Consider the following 19,215-nt stretch of genomic DNA (forward strand, 5'->3'; position numbering starts at 1 on the left):
TTTGCAGCAAGGCATCATTCTGTCCATGTGTCTCTGATGCATTCTGTCCATCTGTCTTTCAGATCAGGATTTCAATGTGTCTGGGGCATTTGTTGCAATTCCTGCTGTCAATTCTAACCACTTGTCACACACTGGGAACGAGTTTGAGTCTGGGACACTGGAACGGAAGAGACCTGTGAGCATGACTGTGATGGAAGGGGACCTGCTGAAGAAGGACAGGTATGGCTCATCTCAGCTTGGGTTTCAGTTTCAAGCCCACTCCTGAGGACTGGAGTGCTGAGGAGGCTGTGATCAGGCACTGGTTGGTCTCAAGAGGAGAGCTTTTTGTAATCACTCTAGGTAACAGTAGCGATTTATTTCCCCTCTCTACATTGTTGAAGCCTGAGTAAGGTTCCAGAGGTAACTGCTGTTGTATTGTTGTCCTCTCTGCATTACGAAGCCCAAGCAGATAATTGCTGCTTCCTTTTAAGAGATTTGGGGGGTCTAAAAGCCACTGAAACAGAAGTGTTTGTGTAGCATCTCTCAGTCTCTAACTGCTGATATTCCATGGCTTCTCTTTCAAAGCCCATAAGCTGAGATGGTGCTACCTGGTGCCTTCATGGTCAGCCTGCTGAGCTGCTGATGGTACAGTATACCCCCTCAAACAGTAGAGTGCTAAACACATCAGCCCCAAACGTGCTGTTCTCCCACATAACCTGTAGTGTGACATCCATTTCTCACTCATGCCATGAATATTCCAGTGATGTGCTCTTCCGTTTTTAGCTCTTCATCCAAATGTTCAGCTGTGCCCTGAGGGGTAGCTCTGGTTAGCCACCTGCAGGTCTGCCAGCACTTGCAGAGAAGGAAGAAATGGAGCTCAAGAGTCATTGCCTTTATCACAGCAGGAAGAAAATGACATTGTAGGAGGAATGTGCTGTCTGCATTCAGAAAGCTGGTAGAATTTCAGTCTGTTGATCCATAGTTGGCATAGAATGGGTTGGGTTGGAAGGGATCTTAAACACCATCTACTTACAACCCCCTTGCTGTGCTGGGTTGAAAGTTGAATTAGATGATCTTGAAGGTCTCTTCTAGCCAAATATATTCTGCAGTTACACCACAGACAGGGACACCTCCTGCTAGACCAGCTTGCTGAAGACCTCATCCAGCGTGGCTATGAACACCTGCAGGCTTGGAGCCTTCACAGCTCTGGGCAGTCAGAGAATCACAGAACGTTAGGGGTTGGAAGGGACCTCCAGGGATCCTCAAGTCCAACTCTTTCACACAAATAGCACATAGCCAGCGTGGTTTTGGTCTGTCTTGAAATCTGTACTGCAGCTTTAGTGCCTGATAGGAACAAAATTCATGTGGCCACATCTGTTTGCTGAGAAGCTTCTCTGGTGTTTGGGAGGAAAGGAAACGTTCGTGTCCACATCTGAAATGATTTGGTGGTTTGACCTCATTGTCATCCATGTCTGTCTCCAGGTGTAATTGAGCAGTTTGTTCACTTACCTGTAGCTTCCCCCTCTGTGTGGACAAGCCCAGTAACGTTGCATGTCTTTAACATCAGTGGTGTTTGATGCAGAAAGTTGGAGCTTTCCACGTCGCTGCTTTGCATGTCGAGCCCCAGGGGTGGCGTCTGTCTCTGTGGGTGATAACATCCAGTCGTCCTGGTGCTTTGGTGACCTACTGTTGGCTGCTGTGGTGTGTTTACTCTCTCTTCTTTCTGTAGCTTTGGTGTGAAGGTTCTGGACTTCCAGGGGAACCCTCGGAGATGTGGCACTATAAATAGAAAGCACACATCCCCAGCCTTCCAGCCACCACTGCCACCCACCGAGCCTGCCGTGCCGCCCCAGCCCGCGGCCGAGCAGCACGCACCAGCTTCTGGGGCTGACATGAGCCCAGTGGGTGCTGGTGTGGCTCTCTCTGCTGCCACAGCAGAACAGTTACACAGTCAAGGAAATGAGGACATCAGGTAAGAGGCTTGGCTTCTGCTGGCACTGGCTTGGCAGGCTGCTTCAGCAGCAAACTGATGGGTCAACTGATCCGCTTCACAAGGCACCTCTGCTGCCTGTGGGGCACCTTGTGAAGCCTTTTCAGCAGTGGGCAGCTCTGTAGGAGCTCCTTCCACGCCTCTTGTCCCAGAATTAATCTCTTAAAATAACAAGCCCTGGTCTGTATGTTCTAGAGCTGATTTCCTCAAATAAGAGACCCTGCTCTGTACGTTCCAGAGCTGATCTCCTCGAATAACAGACCCTGCTCTCTATGTTCCAGGGCTGATTTCCTCAAATAAGAGACCCTGCTCTCTGTGTTCCAGAACTGATCTCCTCAAATAAGAGAATTCTTGGGCAGAAAAAATAATGCTGATAAAATATCAAACCAGCCACCACTTCTGTTACCCATCTGGACCTTTCCAAAGCATTTGCACAATCAGTTTGCTGCTGCAAGAACAAAACTACCACTTGCAATACTAGATACCTGTTGGTCTTGTTTATTGTTGTTTGTACCTGTTACCTGGATCTGTCTTTTGGGTTGGTTTTTTGTGTTAGTCAGGATCAGGTTTGTTTGCCAGCAGACTGAAAGTCAATTTATCATCCTTCAGTATTAGCTGCTTTAGGACAAGGGTCTATACAAGCTTTTTTCCTAATTATTTACTTGAAACTGTGCAGTCATATTCCCAGCATCGGTATAGATTGACCTCAAGTCTAATTGCAGCAGCTTTGACTCTTCCTTTGGTGTGTGGTGAAAGGAGCACTTCACTTTCAGTTTCTCTGGTCTGAGACACAGAACAAACCACGCTCAAAAGGCCTCCAGTGCTTTGCAGACACCTCACACCACGTCTTGCAGTAAAACACCACCCTGCAACAGAGAGCCTTTGTTCTCAGGTGACAAAAGCAGCAACTCGTTTGGAAATCCCCCCCTCCCCCAGGCTGGTATTTCCTCCACAGATGGCTTTTGTGGCTGGGCAGCTCAAACGAAACCTTGAGGGTAGAGCCTAAAATCTGCAGAAATTCTGTGTTCAGCTTAACAGCCTCTGGGAAAATGAGGATTGCAGTGTGCCAGGAAGAGTGACTGGCAGGTATTAGTCCTTCTGAGAGGAGCAAGATGCTGCAAGAGATGTCAAAGATAGAGGAGACTGAAAGCTGCAGGCACACAACAAGAGGAGGGGGCACTGCCCAGTACCACCTTGGCTGTTACATACTCCAGTGCTAGGTTTCCCCTCAGTTCTGTTATTTCCATAGCCAAAGCTCAGGAAGAGATGAAGTTGTCCCCATTTTAGTCTCAAAGATGTTACAGAGATTGCTCTCTCAAACAAGTCCTGGTCTCCCAGCAAGGAAAAAGCTTCATTGTGGATGGAGAGAATACTTCAGCCAGCAAATGAGGGGGAAAGAACCTCTGTTCTCTACACATGTGCCTCTTGCAGTCACAGAAGAGAATCACAGGATGGTATGGGTTTGGAAAGGACCTCCAAAGCTCATCCAGTCCAACCCTCTGGCAACCAGCAGGGACATCCTCCACTACAGCAGGTTGTTCAGAGCCTTGTCCAGCCTCACCTTGAAGACCTCCATGGATGGGGCCTCATCTACCTCTCTGGGCAACCTGTTGCAGTGTGCCAGCACCCTCATGGTGCTGAACTTGTTCCTCACATTAATCAGGATCTGCTCTGCTCTCATTTCAAACCACTGCCCTCATCCTGTCAATGCAGCCCTTTGCAAACAGTCCCTCTGCAGCCTTTTTGTAGCCCACTTCAGGTACTGGAAGGCTGCTCTGAGGTCTGCCTGGAGCCTTCTCTTGTCCAGTCCTTGGACCCTCCTGGGGCTTCCAAAAGCTGCAGCGATGAGAACTACAGCAGCCTCACCTGGATATCAGACGTAACAAGTTGGTCCATGTCCTTGGTGGGGTTTTTGCTGGTCCTTAGCTGGGTCTGCCAGAAGGCTGCCAGCAAACTGGGTGGGATGCTGTGACAATGCTGTGAGTAGGGGAGCAGTCCTGGAGGTGCTAGGTTTGTCTCAGGAGATGGAGAATCACAGACTGGATTAGAAGGGAGGCAGGAATACCTTCCACTAGACCAGGTTGCTCAGGGCCTCGTCCATCCTGGCCAGTGAAGTCATTTGGTGAGAGCTTTCATGCTGGGAGCCTACTTTTGAAGTATCTGTGAGTGCCTTAGCACAAGGACGCCATCCCCAGGTATCAGCACTGTGTTCAAATCGATGCTGGGACACTGCAGAACGACTGTTTGGTTTCCTGATTCAGCTTTGGTGATGAATTGTTTGTCCAGGTTTGCCTGAAGCCTGCTGGTCACCTGTCTGAAGAGCTGCAGCACTGCTCAGTCTGTCAGCCCCAGCCAGAGCAGAAGCTTTTCTGAAGCATTTGAGCGTCACTTTATAAGCCCCAAGGGGTGCAGCTGACCTGGGAAAGGCACTTTACAACCACCTTCTAATCTAGGGGTTTTCCTTTTCAGCACCTCAAAAGCGAAGGACGCCACATCTGCAGCTACTCCTCCACCCGTGAGAAACGGCGGGCACCTGGGCGCTGCCCAGACCCAGCCCACAGGCAGCACCAACCAGCTGTCAGTTAACCAGCCACAGACTGCAGCAGGGCCCAGTCCCCACTCCATGAGGAGAGGTCTGGGTTTGTATTTTTTTTCCTTTTCAAGCCTTCTGTGCACTGCAGAGATGCTTTCTGAGATCCCTTAGCAGCAGCACTTCCTTTGTTGCAGACAAGGGTTTCGTTCACGTGCACTGCACTAAGCCCCCAGCTAAAGGCACCTTTGGACTTCTGGACTCTTCCACGAGTGCTGGCAGCAGTGTTACCAAAGGCACCCAGAGCAGTGATTTATGAACTGCACTCGTTGCTGTGGCTTCCTCTTGATGCCACTTCTGTTTGATAACTGAATCACAAACTGGTTTGGGCTGGAAGAGACCCAACCAGTCCAACCCCCCCTGCAGTCAGCAGGTCCATCTGCAAGTAGAGCAGGTTGCTCAGAGCCCCAAACCACCTCACCTGCAATAGTGCCAGGGATGGGGCATCTCTCACCTCTCTGGGCGACCTGGGCCAAGCTCTCACCACCCTCAGTGTCCAACATTTCTTCCTTCTCTCCCTCTTTTGGTTCAGACCATCACCCCTTGTCCTGTCAATACAGGCCCTGCTCTAAAGTCTGTCCCCTAGTGCTCTGGGTCCCCTTTAAGCACCGAAAGGCCACCAGAAGGTCTCCCTGGAGCCTTCTCCTCTCCAGGCTGAACAATCCCAGCTCTCTCAGCCTGGCCTCACAACTACACCGTTTTATTTTGATAATGTTCCTGAGTAATTTTGTGTGCAGCTCATTCACTTCTTTCTTCTAGGAGTTTGGTTTCACAGTACACAGCCATGAAATCTCCCCTCTTCTCTCCACAGCCATGAAGAAGCCTGCACCAGCCCCTCCTAAGCCAGCCAATCCCCCACCAGGGCAGCCAGGAAGCCAAAGTTCTACCCCAGCTGCTCAGCCACCCTCTGTCTCTCCAAAACCACCTGCTAGAAGTTCTTCTCCTCCCGCTCAGCATCCAAACCAAGGAGCAGCCCAGACCTCCACTTCCCAGGTTTCTGCACCTCGGAGATACTCCAGCAGCCTTTCCCCAATACAAGCTCCCAGCCACCCACCACCACAGCCCCCAGCACAGGCTACTCCTCCACTGCAGCCCAAGGCAGGCAGTCAGACCTCTCCTGCTGCTGCAGCCAGCAGTGAGCACGGACCAGAGCAGCCCTGTTACACTCCTCCTCAGACTCCAACACCACCTGATACACCCCCTCTAGGAAAACACACCACCAGCTCCCCAGCACCACAGCCAGCTGCTCAGGAGAGCTCCCAGTCTCACTCCCCACCTCAGACTGGGACCCTGCCACGGCCACGGCCGGTACCAAAGCCCAGAAACAGACCCAGTGTTCCTCCTCCTCCTCATCCTCCTCCCTCTCAGCTGGCTGGAGATGGTATTAGTGCAAACCCCACGCAAACAGCTTCCAAAATAGTAACAGGTGAGTAGATTTCTCCTATTCCCTGGTCTGCTGAGGGAGTGGAAATAAAGACAGTGGTGCCTGTAGCTGGAAATGAAGTGGAAGGGAGTGGATGGGTGGACTGAACAGCACAAAGAACATCCCAAACTGCTCGTTCCCAGGGACAATGCCCACCCACCTGTTCTGTGCAGAAGGGTTTGGGGCACTACCTCAGAGCAGGTTTTCATTCCTGAGGCAAAAGGGCTTTTCTGTTCTGAAACATTGATAAAGAGAAACTTTCTGTCTTCTCCCAGGTGCTTCATGCAGTTCACAGTGACTGGGTTGGTAGGGATTATGTTAATTTAAGTCTTGGAAGGGGGGCAAAAAAAACCCAGCTGCTTAGGACAGTCAAAACAGGCAGATGTGGTAACGTTCTCCTGCTGAGTCTCTGCTTATGTAAGGAAGAGAGAATGGCTGTAGGGCACTAATACTTTTAAACTTACTTCATAATGGTTAAAACTTCCCAGAGATGCTGCAGCTTCTCTAGAGTAAGACTAATGTATTGGAATGCAAAGTGTTCAATTCTGTTGCCTAACAGCTTTACCCCCTGGTGCCTTCACAGGTGGGGATGGTTACTGCGAATAAGGTTTGTACTTACCAGCCCCATGCCATGTTCAGCTCCAATGCTCCTCCTGCACAGCACTGTTGTATCTGTAGCTTTATTTTGTACACGTGCTTTGGATGATGTGCTTCTCTTTGGTCAGCTATGTGTTACCTCATTACTACATAGCAGCCTGTGTGTAAGAGATGAGAAGGCCTCTGCTGCTTCATTTGTGAACATGAAGTTATCATCATTGAGTGCTAGAATGGCTCAGGTTGGAAGGGACCTCAGAGCTCATCTCCCCCAACCTCCCCACCTTGGGCAGGGACATCTCTCAACTAGACTCAGCTGCTCGAGGCCTCATCCAACTTGGCCTTGAACTCCCCCAGGGAAAAGGAATCCCTGGGCAGCCTGTTTCACAGTCTCACCACTCTTGTACTGAAAAACTTCTTCCTAAGATCCAGTCTAACCCTGCTCTCCTTCAGCTTCAAACCCCTTGCCCTGTCTCTCGACATCCTCAGGAAAAGTCCCTCTGCAGCCTTCCTGTAGTACTGGAAGGCAGCTCTAAGGTCCTCCTGGAGTCTTTTCTTCTCCAGACTGACCAACCCCAGCTCCCTCAGCCTGTCCTCATAGTAGAGGTGTTCCAGCTCTTGGATCATCCTTGTGGCCTCCTCCAGGCTCACTCCAGCAGCTTTGTGTCTTCATGACCATGAAGTAACACTTCACACAGAGTCACCACAGCTGCTAGTGCACAAGCCAGGTGTGAAGCAGGGACCCATTTAAAACAGGTTTTGCTCTAATCAGTGCAGGCAAGTAGAGACACTGGTGGGGGTTTCCCTGCAGTTCAGAGTTTCATTGCTGCATTTCACTCGGGCTTTCACTCGAGGATTTCAGTTATTTTTAACTACTTGGAATTTATTTGGCAAGAGACCAGTTCAAGTGACTAAACCCCTCTGCAGAAAGCACAAAGCAGCATCCACACCCTGTTTGCATCTGCATCCTCTCAGCTCCAGCCTCACTAATGGCACTAGGCTGTTTAATTAGCTGTTAACAACCTTACTCTTCATAGGTTAGAGGTGCTGCCTGCTCAAGTAACAACTGCATGGCAGGATCACACAGGATGTTAGGGGTTGGAAAGGACCCAAAGAGATCATTGAGTCCAACTCCCCCTGCCAGAGCAGGCTGGAAAAGTTGAGGCTTCAAGATGTGACCATTTCCAGGAGAGGCACTGAGATGAGGATTTGTTAGATTGAGTTTAGGATTGGGTGGAGAAGTCAAGCTGGAAGTAGATTGCAGTTTAAAATAAAATCAGAAAGCAGCAGTAAATGAGCTGCTGAAACAACTCCATGTAGCTTTGCTTTATAAAGTATCAGACTCTTCCTCGTTGTGCTTTCTTGTCAGTTTCTTTAAAGATAGGGGCAGCTTGGAACTAAACTGAGTTCAGAAATAAGCTGGGGTCTGTCTGCAGCACTGGGCAAGAAGTTCAGCATAGGAACTGTGCCGCTGAGTCAAACTTCACTCAGCTTCGTTGTCCCTGCTGGCTGCAGGGAGGTTGGACTAGGTGACCTCTAGAGGTCCCTTCCAACCCAGAACACTCCATGACTCATTCTGTGGTTCTATGATGCCAAATCATTTCTCATTTGTTTCAATTTGGGCATTTTTCTGGATTTGAGGGGCTTTGATGAGGGCAGAGAAGTAGGGAGTGTTGCACCCCAATGGAAGTGAGGAAATGTTTGTCTTCTAAATGATACCCAGCTGGTGTGCAAGGAGCTGCTGCATTAGTGGGGGAATTGGTTTGTTACACAGGCTGCAGGGGAGGGATTGGAATGGACTGGGAACAACAGCACAGTGCTGCCTCCTTTTCAGCTAGTTACAGGCAGAGCAGAGGGACACAACTCCTGTAGTCTGGGTCAATGTCAATAAACTGTGAAATGAAACAGTTTTAACAGCTGCAGAAATGTAACATCATTCCCTTCAAGTGCTGAATTCACCCTGCAGGATGTGTACAGTAAACAGTGTGAAAGCTGCTAGGCAGGACAACCAGTGGAGCAGAGTTGCTGGTGAAAGGTTCTCTAGCAGAACTGAGAAAGGGAGCTGCCAAATCGAGTAGGATTTGTAAACAAACCCACCAAGCCCCCTTGGGGAGCAGCTGAAGTCTGCCCAGGCTTGCCCAGCACTCCCCATGCAGGATCAGATTCCCTTTGCAGATGGGCCTGGTTTGGAGAGGCTTTGTGTTTGTTCTGAATTAACACCACTGCCTGCCCCATGACAGTGTCTGCTCTAACCCTGACACGTGCTCATGTAAGCACTTAGGACTGGCTTAGCTAATTCACATGTGGAGGGTTTCATTCTGCCTGGGTTTAATTTTGACCTCCAGCAGTGGGGGAATAATGGAAACCAAAATTAATTCACCAACCAGCTTGATAACAGCACAAGAATTCTGCCTTGTTTTCAGGATGCTGTTGAATTCCTTTTGTCTGTGTCCTGGGCTTTAGAGATGCCTCAGATTCTAGTGATGATATTAAAGTAATAAAGGCCTAGAGAAGAATATTCTAATCAAGAATTTTATTAAATAATCTAGATGTTTGACCTGCATTCAGTAGGAACTGTATTGGCAAGTTGAATGGTAAGGAAAAGGCACCTGATTGGCCAAAACCCGTTGCTAATTCTGAATCACTGTGTGTGCTTGATGGTCACTACTAACCTGTCACAGTAACACTGCTTGCTTGCATCATCCTTAGCCTGGCATGCAACGAGAATGGCTGCTGGATGCTCTCACATTAACCTACTAAAGTATCAGAGGCTAGAATGTGTTAAGTTGTTCGTGTTCTGGCCACTTTCACCTTGTACTTCTTCCACACACAGAAAAGCCCATCTAGAAATCCCTGGTTTGCACAGAGGCTTGGTTTGTATTTGATGGAGCTGCTTGTCTTCTCCTGTGTCACCTCACACTTCCAGTGACCTCCTTTTCTGATTCATTCCTCGAGAGGCAGTCATAGAGTCAGAGAAAGGTTTGGGTTAGAAGGGGTCTTAAAGATAATCCAGTTCCAACCCCTGTGCCATGGGCAGGGACACCTCCTACTAGACCAAGCTGCTCAAGGCCCCATCCAACCTGGCTTTGAATACTGCCACCAGGCTTGGAGCCTCCACAGCTTCTCTGGGCAACCTGTTCCAGTGCCTCGCCGCCCTCATGGGGAAGAATTTACCCTAACGTCCAATCTCAGTCCAGCTTCTTCCAGTTTGAAGCCATCAACTCCTGTAAAGCCTTTGTCAGAAGTCCCTCTCTAGCTCTCATGGAGAGCAGCCTGCTCCGTGGGAGCCCACCTTCAGGTGCTTTTTCCCACACTGTCAGGGTGACATTTGAGCTGCTCCCTTGCCTGGGCAGGCACCTGGACCCCCTTGCTGAGCTCCTACCTTGCAAAGGCAGCTCTGAAGGGGGCTGGAGCTATCAACCCCAGAAGTAGGCCACAGCAGGGAGAGCTTCTGTGCCTGCGTCAGGAGTTGAAGCCCACCCCTCTTGAGCTGTGCTTTAGATGGAACTTCAAAGGTAATAGTGTTAGATTTGGGGTAAGCACAGTGCCTCTGCTATGTGGCTTCTCTCTGCTGGGGTCAAGCTCAGCATGAAACATTTGGAGTAAGGGAAAAATGCAAGAGGAACTTGGCAACACAGACATCTGTGCTTGGTTCTTTATGGGTATTGCCTCTGGTAACAAGAGTGAAAATGGCTTAATCTAAAGGTTAAACCAACAGACTTGAGAAGCACTGCAATTTTCATCTCCCAAAGAAACAGCAGCTGGGGGCTGGTCTCCTCTTCCTGATATCAGGTGATAGAAGGACAGGAAATGGCCTGAAATTGTGCCAGAGGAGCTTTAGGTTGGACATTAGGAAAAAATCTTTCCTGCAAGAGTGGTCAGAGATTGGAACAGGCTGCCCAGGGAGGTGGTAGAGGTGTTCAAGAAATGTGTGGCCATGGCACTTAGGGACATGATTTAATGGTCATGGTGGTCTTAGGCTGGTGGTTGGACTCTATCTTGGAGGTCTCCTCCAACCAAAACAGTTCTATGGTTCTAACAGTGGGATAAAGGAGAGCTGCTGCTGTTAGGAAACTTGGTCTCGTGGATCAGGTGTGAAAAGGATTGGGTTTGAAGTAGCCCCAGTAATTATTTCTTCATTACTTTCAGAGGTCTGTTGGACAAGGACCATCTTGGAGGTGTGCCAGGGCATTGGGCATAGCCCAGTAACCAGGGCACTGGCTTTGGAAATGAGAATAAGGCCTGGGGAGAGAAACCCACTGAAAAGTTTCTCCAGGTGATGGTGTTTAAGAATCACAAACTGGTTTGAGTAGGAAGGGACCCGAGAGGTCAGCAGGGACATCCTCAGCTAGAGCAGGGTGCTCAGAGCCCCAGACAACCTGATCTGCCCCTGAATGTTTCCAGAGCTGGGGCATCTCCCACTCCCAGGGCAGACAGTACTGACCAGTTGTCTTGTACCTTCTAGCTGACTTCATTTACCACTGGGATGCTGCCTCAGCACAATATGGTGCTCCCCTAGACTCTGCTACAAGCCTGGGGACAGCTTGTGTAGTTCACACCTGCCAAGGAAGCAGTCCTGAAGTCATGTGTTGGGGAAAGTGATGCCAACACTTCATCAGTGTCAGGCCATCAGAGTGTCAGCTCCTTTAGCGTCACTGAAGGGTAAGGCTGCCAGAGGGAGAGGCAGGAGAGGCTGCCCTCAGCCTTCAGTTCCTTCTCTGCTCTCGCCTCTTCTCGTGCCATTGAGCTCAGAAACTTTGAGCATTTATGAAGTCATTTCTGGGCTAATTTGAAGACTTAGTGGGTGACATAGGAGTCAAAATCTTGACAGAATACCCACCCATGACACCTGTTTTTAACAGCAAAGCATTTCTTTGCTTCCTTTATAGATTTAAGGGCCGAAATTGTTTGCTGTTTGGCAATTTAGATTACAGGAAGCGATGCTCTGGCATTTCCAAAACACTGAAATCATCTTTTCAGTTACAAGACCTCCTAGGAATATTTCTGATCTTCAGGGCAGTCAGCCACCAGAAGCAAAATGCTTTGAGGTTCTTGTACTCTTTGGCTTGAACAAAATTCCTCTGCCCAGAAGTGGCACAGAACATGATGTGCTGCGTTACACCCAAAGAGGGGTTTAGTTAGCACAAGATTTAGAGCATTTCTAGGGACAGTGCCTCCTTTTGACACCATCCAAGCTCCTCTTGCTTCTGAAAGTCCTAGCTAGTGGTCACCTGGCTGGCGCTTGTTGAGTGATCATTGTGGTTTGATGTGAACACCTGGAGAGGAATCTGAGACTTAAACCTTATTGGCCATTCTTCAGCAAGAAATGTCTATTCTGTACAGGACTAAACCAAAGGTTTGTAGGAGAAGCACCTCTTCAGCCTCTGAGTCTGCCTTAGCCTCTCTGTGTCCAGGTCCAGGTGTTCTAAAAACCTTTGTTGATCTTTCCTCTCTCTTTTCTTTCTAAGGAAGCCCAGCACAAACACACTAGGGAATGATGTCAGTGTCCAGCCTGCTAACCTTGCTGTTCCATTTTGTGTGCAGACTCTAGTTCCAGTATTCAAGAACCACTTCCAAACCCTTCTTCAGAGCTTCCTGCAGAGACTGCGAGCAGAGAGCTGCACAACCACCTCACACTTGACCTCGACAATGATACAGAAAGCACTGCTCTGTAGTGGAAACTCTCCAACCTGGGACAGGTTCCTCTCCTGGTGGGAAAACCAACAGACCTAACAGTGAAAAAGCTTCTTCTGATGATGTGGCAGAAGGGTGGAGAAGTTGGGACATGTGCCTCATGGGGAGAGCCATTGTAGCCGTTCAGAAGAAGCTGAATGATCTGTGTCTGAATGATGGTTTTCAAAACCTTGGCTGGAAGGAATCAGTCACTGCAGAAACTTGCATAGGAAGTGTAATTGCTGCTGCTACAGCTGGTGTGAGCAGGAGTTCCTCCAGGATAAGAAGCAGAACATAGCTGTTTAAAGTGCATGTATCATGGAGATAACCTTTGTAATGGCACGGTTAGACCTTTTCTGTCTAGTTCTTAGAGGTTACAAGGAGGTGCCCTGCAAGAGACATTCCCTCACTGATTTGCTGCAGATTTCTTTTGAGAACATGAACCAAAAAAAAAAATCCAAACAAAAAAGCTTGAGTGCTGGTGTGGTGACTGCTGGTTCTCAGTCACCCTGCTGAAACTGTGGATGGATCTAGTGCCTTTGAAGGACTGTCAGCTGTAGAAGGAACCCTACTGTATCTTTAATCATTTCAGTGCTATTTAACCATCAGTACCCAATACTTAGAGTTATTTGTATTAACCAAGCCTGCTTTTCTTTATGTGGAACTTGCAGCTGTTTCAGGATGAAGCTGTGGGAGTAGAGTGGGGGGGGTGGGGGGGTTGTGCTTGTATTGCAAACAGTTGAGTTTGAAGGACCTTTGAAGAACTGTTTGGATTCATCAGCTGGGTGAACATTTATAAAAATTAAAGATTGTCTTTTGTCAACTTAAGGCATCTTTTATTGCATTTGTGAGGGGTCCTGCTTCCAGCAGGCACCCTGGATGGGGCACAGCCGTGCCCTGAGCTCGTGGCTCGCTCACTGCTCAGCTCATTCTTTTACAGGCCATTAGTGGAAGCATTCTGGGAGTGAAGATGCTAAACAGAAATGAATCCAGCTGCAAAGGGGACACTGGATGCAGCCTGTGTCATGCAGATAAATGAGAAGGAACAGGCCACACAGTCTCTGCAATGAGAGGTAACTAGTTAATCCAGGTAACATGCCTATAACTAGTTGTGTTAGTTTACTACACCTGTAAAGTCCTTAATCGTAGAATCAGAATTAGACTGCAGGAGGATCCCAGGATGTCAGGGGTTGGAAGGGACCCAAAGAGATCATCAAGTCCAACCCCCCTGCCAGAGCAGGACCATACAATCTAGCTCAGGTCACAAAGGAAGGCGTCCAGACAGGCCTCGAAAGGCTCCAGGCCTTTAAGATAAGATCACCTCAGCACTGCCAGGTGATCACTAAAACATGGTCCTCAGCAACACATGTCCACAGCTTTGAAACCCCTCCAGGGATGGGGACTCTGTGCAGCCTGGGTCAGGCCTTAACAACCCTCAGGGGGAAGAAATTGTTCCTCATGTCCAACCTAAACCTGCCCTGGGGCAACCTGAGGCTCTTTCCTCTTGTCCTGCCAAGACACATTGTACTTGGTGAGAGGATCTAGTCTAGTTACTGCCTTCCTGGTCTGAATTCCCAAAGGCGTCCAGTTGTTTCCTATGCAGACATCTCTTAGCAGGGACAGTGACCTCTGTCAGTGGGTGCAGTCCTGCTTTCCTGTCACTGCAGCAAGCACTTACAACAAACTCCTAACTCCGAATTCAGGATTAGCAGACACATATTCCAGTTCTGTGATTACATTTTCTGTGTACCTGAATCCAAGGCAACTTGTGACGGACTTAAATAAATCCTTAGGAAATCTTCTGGACTTGAACATTCTTCAGCATGGCACAAGTAATCAACTGTCTCTGGTGGGATCAGCAGGTCAGGTGCTAGAGTGTGCACACTCTCATCCATGTCCTCCTCAGTGTCATCCTTGGTAACAAACAACACATTTCAGAGTGGTTACAGAGCAGGAGGCTGGGACACAAAGTGAAGGTTGCCCAAAGCAGGGCTGGATTTCCTCCCTAGTTCACCAACCAACCACCTGATCTAGGAGAGCCCAGCAATGGGAAGAGGCAGTGTGTCAGCCACTTTCAACTGACTTGAAGCTGTGTTGGAGAGGTTGATTAATCACATGGTTGCATGAAATAACCCTGCAGGGGTCTAGAAAAAGTAAAAGAATGATGTTTTGTGATTCTTTAACGCTGCATCTGGAAGCTGCCCAGATGTGTGCTTGTCAGGGTGGCTGCTTGCTTTGTGGTTTGGAGGGGAAACTAGTGAAATTGCTTAGTTAGTTGCAGTTTACCTCAAGACTCTGAATGCAGGCTGCCACTTGAGGTAGGAGGGCAAGGCACTCTGCCACCACCTCTGCTGTAGACTCTGCTGGTGGAGAGCTCTGTGGCCGTGTCACAGCAGCTGTCGCTGTTGCCGCATACCAGTCTGGGCACAGCCTGGTGGGGATGTTGTGTGCCACCAGCAGAACTTTAATTTCCTGGAGTAAGGCACTGTGTGGAAAGAGAGGCCATTCCAACCTGAAGTACAGCAGGGAGTTCTTAAGCAGGGAGCTGTGGTTTGCATTCCTAGAGCTGTGCTGGAGGACCATATGGACACAGCACAGTGACCTCTCCTGCCCCAGCCAGCAGAAACCTTTACCAGTCATTCCCAGGGGCACTGTGCAGGGGTCTGGAGTGGACTGGTGGGATGTGAGGGAGAGAAATGAGCAGGAGAGCAGCAGGGACCTAGCAAACAAATACAGGAGCAGCTTGCTCTGACTGGAGTTTCAAAGAAGAAAATTATCAGCTTCCATGAACCTGCATGTCAGGGAATCCATCCAGGGCCCTACAGAGACACTTGGGACAAGAGAGAGATCAGAACTGGATGAACTCTGTGGGACTGATGCCAAAATGGCAAGTAGGAGACTGGAAGGCAATGACTAAAGCTCAGAAGAGAGTTACTGGAATTCCAATGTGAGGATCTCGAGGTGGTTACAAAGCAGGATCCAGAAATCCTATAGCTGATCCCTAAAGAAGAAATTGTTCTGGTTTCTAGACCCTATAAAGGCTGTGGGCAGTGGAAGTCTTGGTGTCTTGGACTCCACTGCAGAGGGCTGGACTGAAAGCTGCTGTCTGCCTCCAGAACAGATTGGTCATAGAATGATTTGGGTTGGAAGAGACCTCCAAAGGCCATCTGCTGCTCCTCTGAGAGCAACAGGTAGCCAAAAGGAGAATGCAAGCTTGCCATAACCATGGCTGATGTTCAGCTTAGCCTTAGGGGTGTGTTTTACCACCTGCTATAATTTCATTCCACCCAAGGTGATGTGAAACTTACCTGTGGCCTTGATTCTGGAGAGAGGCTAAATCCTGGATGATGAGATGGATGGTGCTGCTGCAGGACTGCAGAGGAGAGGGCAGAGTTTGCACATAGCTGCATACTGCAAAATTATTTGTGTATATTACACTAATTCTTCATCTGCCCTGCCTTGGAGTCTCAGGCACTGAGGACAGAGCATGGTGATCCCACCATGTCTGTCACAATCATGTTCTAGGGCAGCTGTCTGAAGCATTGGGTGGAGTCAAGCCCAGAGGTAAGCTCCTGAACCCACCACAGCATTATGTAGGTCTTTATGCATGGAGCAAGAGACCACCAAATCCTGGAATGGTTTGGGTTGGAAGGGACCTCCAAAAGCCATCCAGTCCAACCATCCTGCAGCCACCAGGGACATCCTCCACTAGATCAGGCTGCTCAGAGCCTTGTCTAGCCTCACCTTGAAGATCTTTAGGGATGGGGCCTCTACTACCTCCCTGGGCAACCTGTTGCAGTGTTCCAGCACCCTCATGGTGCAGAACTTGTTCCTCATATCCAACATAAATCTGCTCTTCTCTCATTCTAAGCCATTGCCCTCATCCTGTCACTGCAGGCCTTAGCAAAGCATTCCCTCCCGTAGCCCCCTTCAGGTACTGGCAGGCTGCTCTGAAGTCTCTCTGGAGCTTTCCCTTCTCCAGGCTGAAAAAACTCAGCTCCTTCAGCTTCTCCCCATAGCAGAGGTGCTCCAGCCTCTGATCATCTTTGTGGCCTTCTCTGGACCCACTCCAGCAGGTCCATATCCTTTCTGTGTTGAGGGCTGCACAGCACAGACGGATTTGGATTGGAAGGGACCTCTAAAGGTCACCAATTCCAACCCCCTGCAGTCAGCAAGGACATCTTTTAACTAAAGAATTTGATGTTTGTAGTCAAAAGCCATATGGCTACCAAAATTAATCAAGGTTACCTGATCCCTCTAGGAATTTATGGAACTTACTTCTACCAGGTGAAAAATGCAGCTGGGATGGACAAGCAGCAGACCTGAGATGTTCTCTCCTGAGTGGTCCTCCAAGATGTTTTCAAACAGTTCTCTGTAATAATCTTGTTTCAAAAGAGAAAAAAAAAACCAACCCTGGCAGTCTGTCAAGCAGGGCTGGGTGCTCTGCTCTGTGCTCTCTGCACAGGAGTCACACAGATGTCAGAGGAAGCATGGCAGCATTGCTGCTGGGAAGGTCTCTTGATGTAGCACCACCACCACCATTCATGTTGGCTCCTAAAATGCACTGAAACCTGCACATTTTCAGTAGCTGGGAGTCTGAAATTCCATTTAGTGTTTTGTTTACTCTGAAGATGAACATCCTCACACTGTTTACACTGTTGTTGTTAGAGGTTATGGCATCTGAGGGCCCCAGATGTGGAGCACTTCAGAAGTCTTGCCTGTGGAATCCTGGCTGGCACCAGCTGATACAGGTGGTTAAAAAACAATGCAGAACTGACCTGAGGTATCTCACCCAGCAAAGAAAACACTGGGAAGAAATCTGGGACACCAAAGGTGGTGAGAGCTTGGCCCAAGTTGCCCAGAGAAGTGGGAGCTGTTCCATCCCTAGAACCATTTCAGCTCAGGTTGTCTCTAGCTCTGAACAACCTGCTCTAGTTGGGGGTGTCCCTGCTGACTGCAGGGGAGTTGGACCAGATGAGCTTGCAAGGTCCCTTCCCACACAAACCAAGCTGTGGCTCTGTGATTTGGTGCATTTTAGCTGCCTGAGAAAATCACACCTGGAGGTGTCCAAAAACTATATGGCCACGGTGGTGGTGTGGTGATGGTTGGGCTTGATGACCTCGGAGATCTTTTCCAACTGCAAGAGCTGCGTAAAGGCTCTGTAAAGCTGGGTGCAAAGTCAGCATCAGACCTTTCAAACCAAGCCTCTAACTGAAGCAGTTTTGTGATTCTGTAAAGCTGGACACAAAAATCAGTACCAGACTTTAAAAATCAAGTCTCTGGGAAGGTTTTTCATAGTTGAGTATGGAAGGTATAGAATTGGTTAGGTTGAGGAATTTAACAAGGGAGTATTTTCTCCTGTTCTGGTCTACTAAGAATGTCACAGATTGGTAGGGGTTGAAAGGGACCTCTGGAGCTGACCCGGTCCAACCCATCGTTAGTCGCTGCAGAGGTCTGTAGGTGTTCTGCGCCAGTATTTGATGTACTCGAGGCATTTGGGGCAGAAAAGCACGGAAGGTGCGGGGCAGAAGGTGGAATCCCTCTGGTCCAGCGCAGGGAACCGGTGGCCGCGGCAGTCCGCACTTCGACCCGGCTCCTGCCCCCGCCTAGCCGCCCCGGGGTCCCGCACAGAGCCCGCTCCGGGCCGGCCACCCACCTGCCACCGTCGCAGCCGACACCCCCTGCGCCAGCCGGGCCACCACCAGCAGCCTGTGCAGCGGGAGCCGGTTCTGCGGGGAGAGGAGAGGAGAGGAAGGCACAGCCCGGGCTCGCTCTGCCCGGCCCCGGGGGCAGCCCGGCCCCGGCCCCGGCCCCGGCCCCGGCCGCGCCGCCCCCCGCCCCTTGCCCACCGGCCTCAGCCGCTCCTGCCGCACGGCCAGCAGGCTCTGCCGCTCCAGCGCCGCGGGCTCCGGCATGCTCGGCCGGCTCGGCCCCGGAGCCTGCTCCGACATGGCGGCCGCGGGGCCCGGAGCCTGTGGCGGTCCCGGAGCCGCTCGCACAGCCGCGCACGGCCCCGGGCCGCGAGCAGCCCACCCCCGCCCAGCCCCACACGGCGCAGCCAGGAGCAGCTCTCGCTCTGTAATGGCTTCAGCTGCGGCCGCACACAGCCCCGGGGGACGGGGGCTGGCTGGCTCTGCCCTCCGCCCAGCCCCACATGGCGCAGCCAGGAGCAGCTCTCGCTCTGTAATGGCTTCACCTGCGGCCGCACACAGCCCCGGGGGACGGGGGTTGGCTGGCTCTGCCCTCCGCCCAGCCCCACACGGCGCAGCCAGCAGCAGCTCTCGCTCTGTAATGGCTTCATCTGCGGCCGCACACAGCCCCGGGGGACGGGGGCTGGCTGGCTCTGCCCTCCGCCCAGCCCCACACGGCGCAGCCAGGAGCAGCTCTCGCTCTGTAATGGCTTCAGCTGCGGCCGCACACCGCCCCGGGGGACGGGGGCTGGCTGGCTCTGCCCTCCGCCCAGCCCCACACGGCGCAGCCAGGAGCAGCTCTCGCTCTGTAATGGCTTCAGCTGCGGCCACACACCGCCCCGGGGGACAGCAGCAGCGTGGTGCGGTCGGAAGGGAGCTCTGCAGATCTTCCAGTCCATCCCCCTGCTAAAGCAGGGCACCCACAGCAGCTTGCCCAGGATCACAGTGGCCAGTTGGCGGTGGAAGTTCTCGCAGACAAGGAGACTCCACAACCTCTCCGGGCAGTCTGCTCCTGTGCCCTGTGTTCTGTTACTGGGCACCACTGACAGAGTCTGGCCTTATCCTCTTGCTCCCCACTCTTCGGCTCTCGCTGAGCATTGCTCAGATCCCCTCTGGGGCTGCTCTTCTCCAGGCTCAACAGCCCCAGGGCTCTCAGCCTTTCCTCCTCACAGAGATGCTCCAGCCCCCTCAGCATCTTCAGAGCCTCCTATGGACTCTCTCCAGCAGTTCCTTGTCTCTCTTGAACTATGGAGCCCAGACCTGGACCTAAGACTCC

General features: G+C 50.6%; 2 protein-coding genes across 8 annotated transcripts in view; one reads left to right on the forward strand and one right to left on the reverse strand.

The window, feature by feature from the left end:
- ARHGAP17 (Rho GTPase activating protein 17) overlaps positions 1-13,077 on the forward strand; it is a 56,338-nt gene extending 43,261 nt beyond the window's left edge. Inside the window, exons 16-21 of one of the 5 annotated variants that reach the window (XM_064153336.1) lie at positions 63-219; positions 1,709-1,951; positions 4,439-4,608; positions 5,371-5,985; positions 6,566-6,589; positions 12,121-12,208. In XM_064153336.1, the coding sequence (XP_064009406.1) occupies positions 63-219; positions 1,709-1,951; positions 4,439-4,608; positions 5,371-5,985; positions 6,566-6,588 (1,208 nt within the window). In that variant the 3' untranslated portion in view covers position 6,589; positions 12,121-12,208. Of the gene's footprint in view, positions 1-62; positions 220-1,708; positions 1,952-4,438; positions 4,609-5,370; positions 5,986-6,565; positions 6,590-12,120 lie in introns of all 5 variants that reach the window. The other 4 variants (XM_064153334.1, XM_064153335.1, XM_064153337.1 and 1 more) reach the window with 4 other exon arrangements.
- A 96-nt stretch (positions 13,078-13,173) lies between these two features.
- TEX47 (testis expressed 47) lies at positions 13,174-18,346 on the reverse strand. 3 transcript variants are annotated; one of them, XM_064153339.1, is made up of 7 exons: positions 18,099-18,344; positions 17,906-17,978; positions 16,528-16,631; positions 15,558-15,622; positions 14,536-14,734; positions 14,000-14,162; positions 13,174-13,310 (listed from the first exon to the last, which is right to left on the reverse strand). In XM_064153339.1, exons 1-7 carry the CDS (start codon positions 18,198-18,200, stop codon positions 13,273-13,275), a joined length of 744 nt encoding a protein of 247 aa, XP_064009409.1. In that variant the 5' UTR covers positions 18,201-18,344; the 3' UTR covers positions 13,174-13,272. The 3 variants fall into 3 exon arrangements, with proteins under 3 accessions (XP_064009409.1, XP_064009410.1, XP_064009411.1); XM_064153340.1 differs by lacking the exon at positions 14,536-14,734 and having other exon boundaries at positions 16,572-16,631; positions 18,099-18,346; XM_064153341.1 differs by lacking the exons at positions 14,536-14,734; positions 16,528-16,631 and having other exon boundaries at positions 18,099-18,345.
- Between the last annotated feature and the right edge of the window lie 869 nt (positions 18,347-19,215).

This window comes from Pogoniulus pusillus, chromosome 13, assembly GCF_015220805.1.
Source record: "Pogoniulus pusillus isolate bPogPus1 chromosome 13, bPogPus1.pri, whole genome shotgun sequence".
NCBI classification, from domain to species: domain Eukaryota; kingdom Metazoa; phylum Chordata; class Aves; order Piciformes; family Lybiidae; genus Pogoniulus; species Pogoniulus pusillus.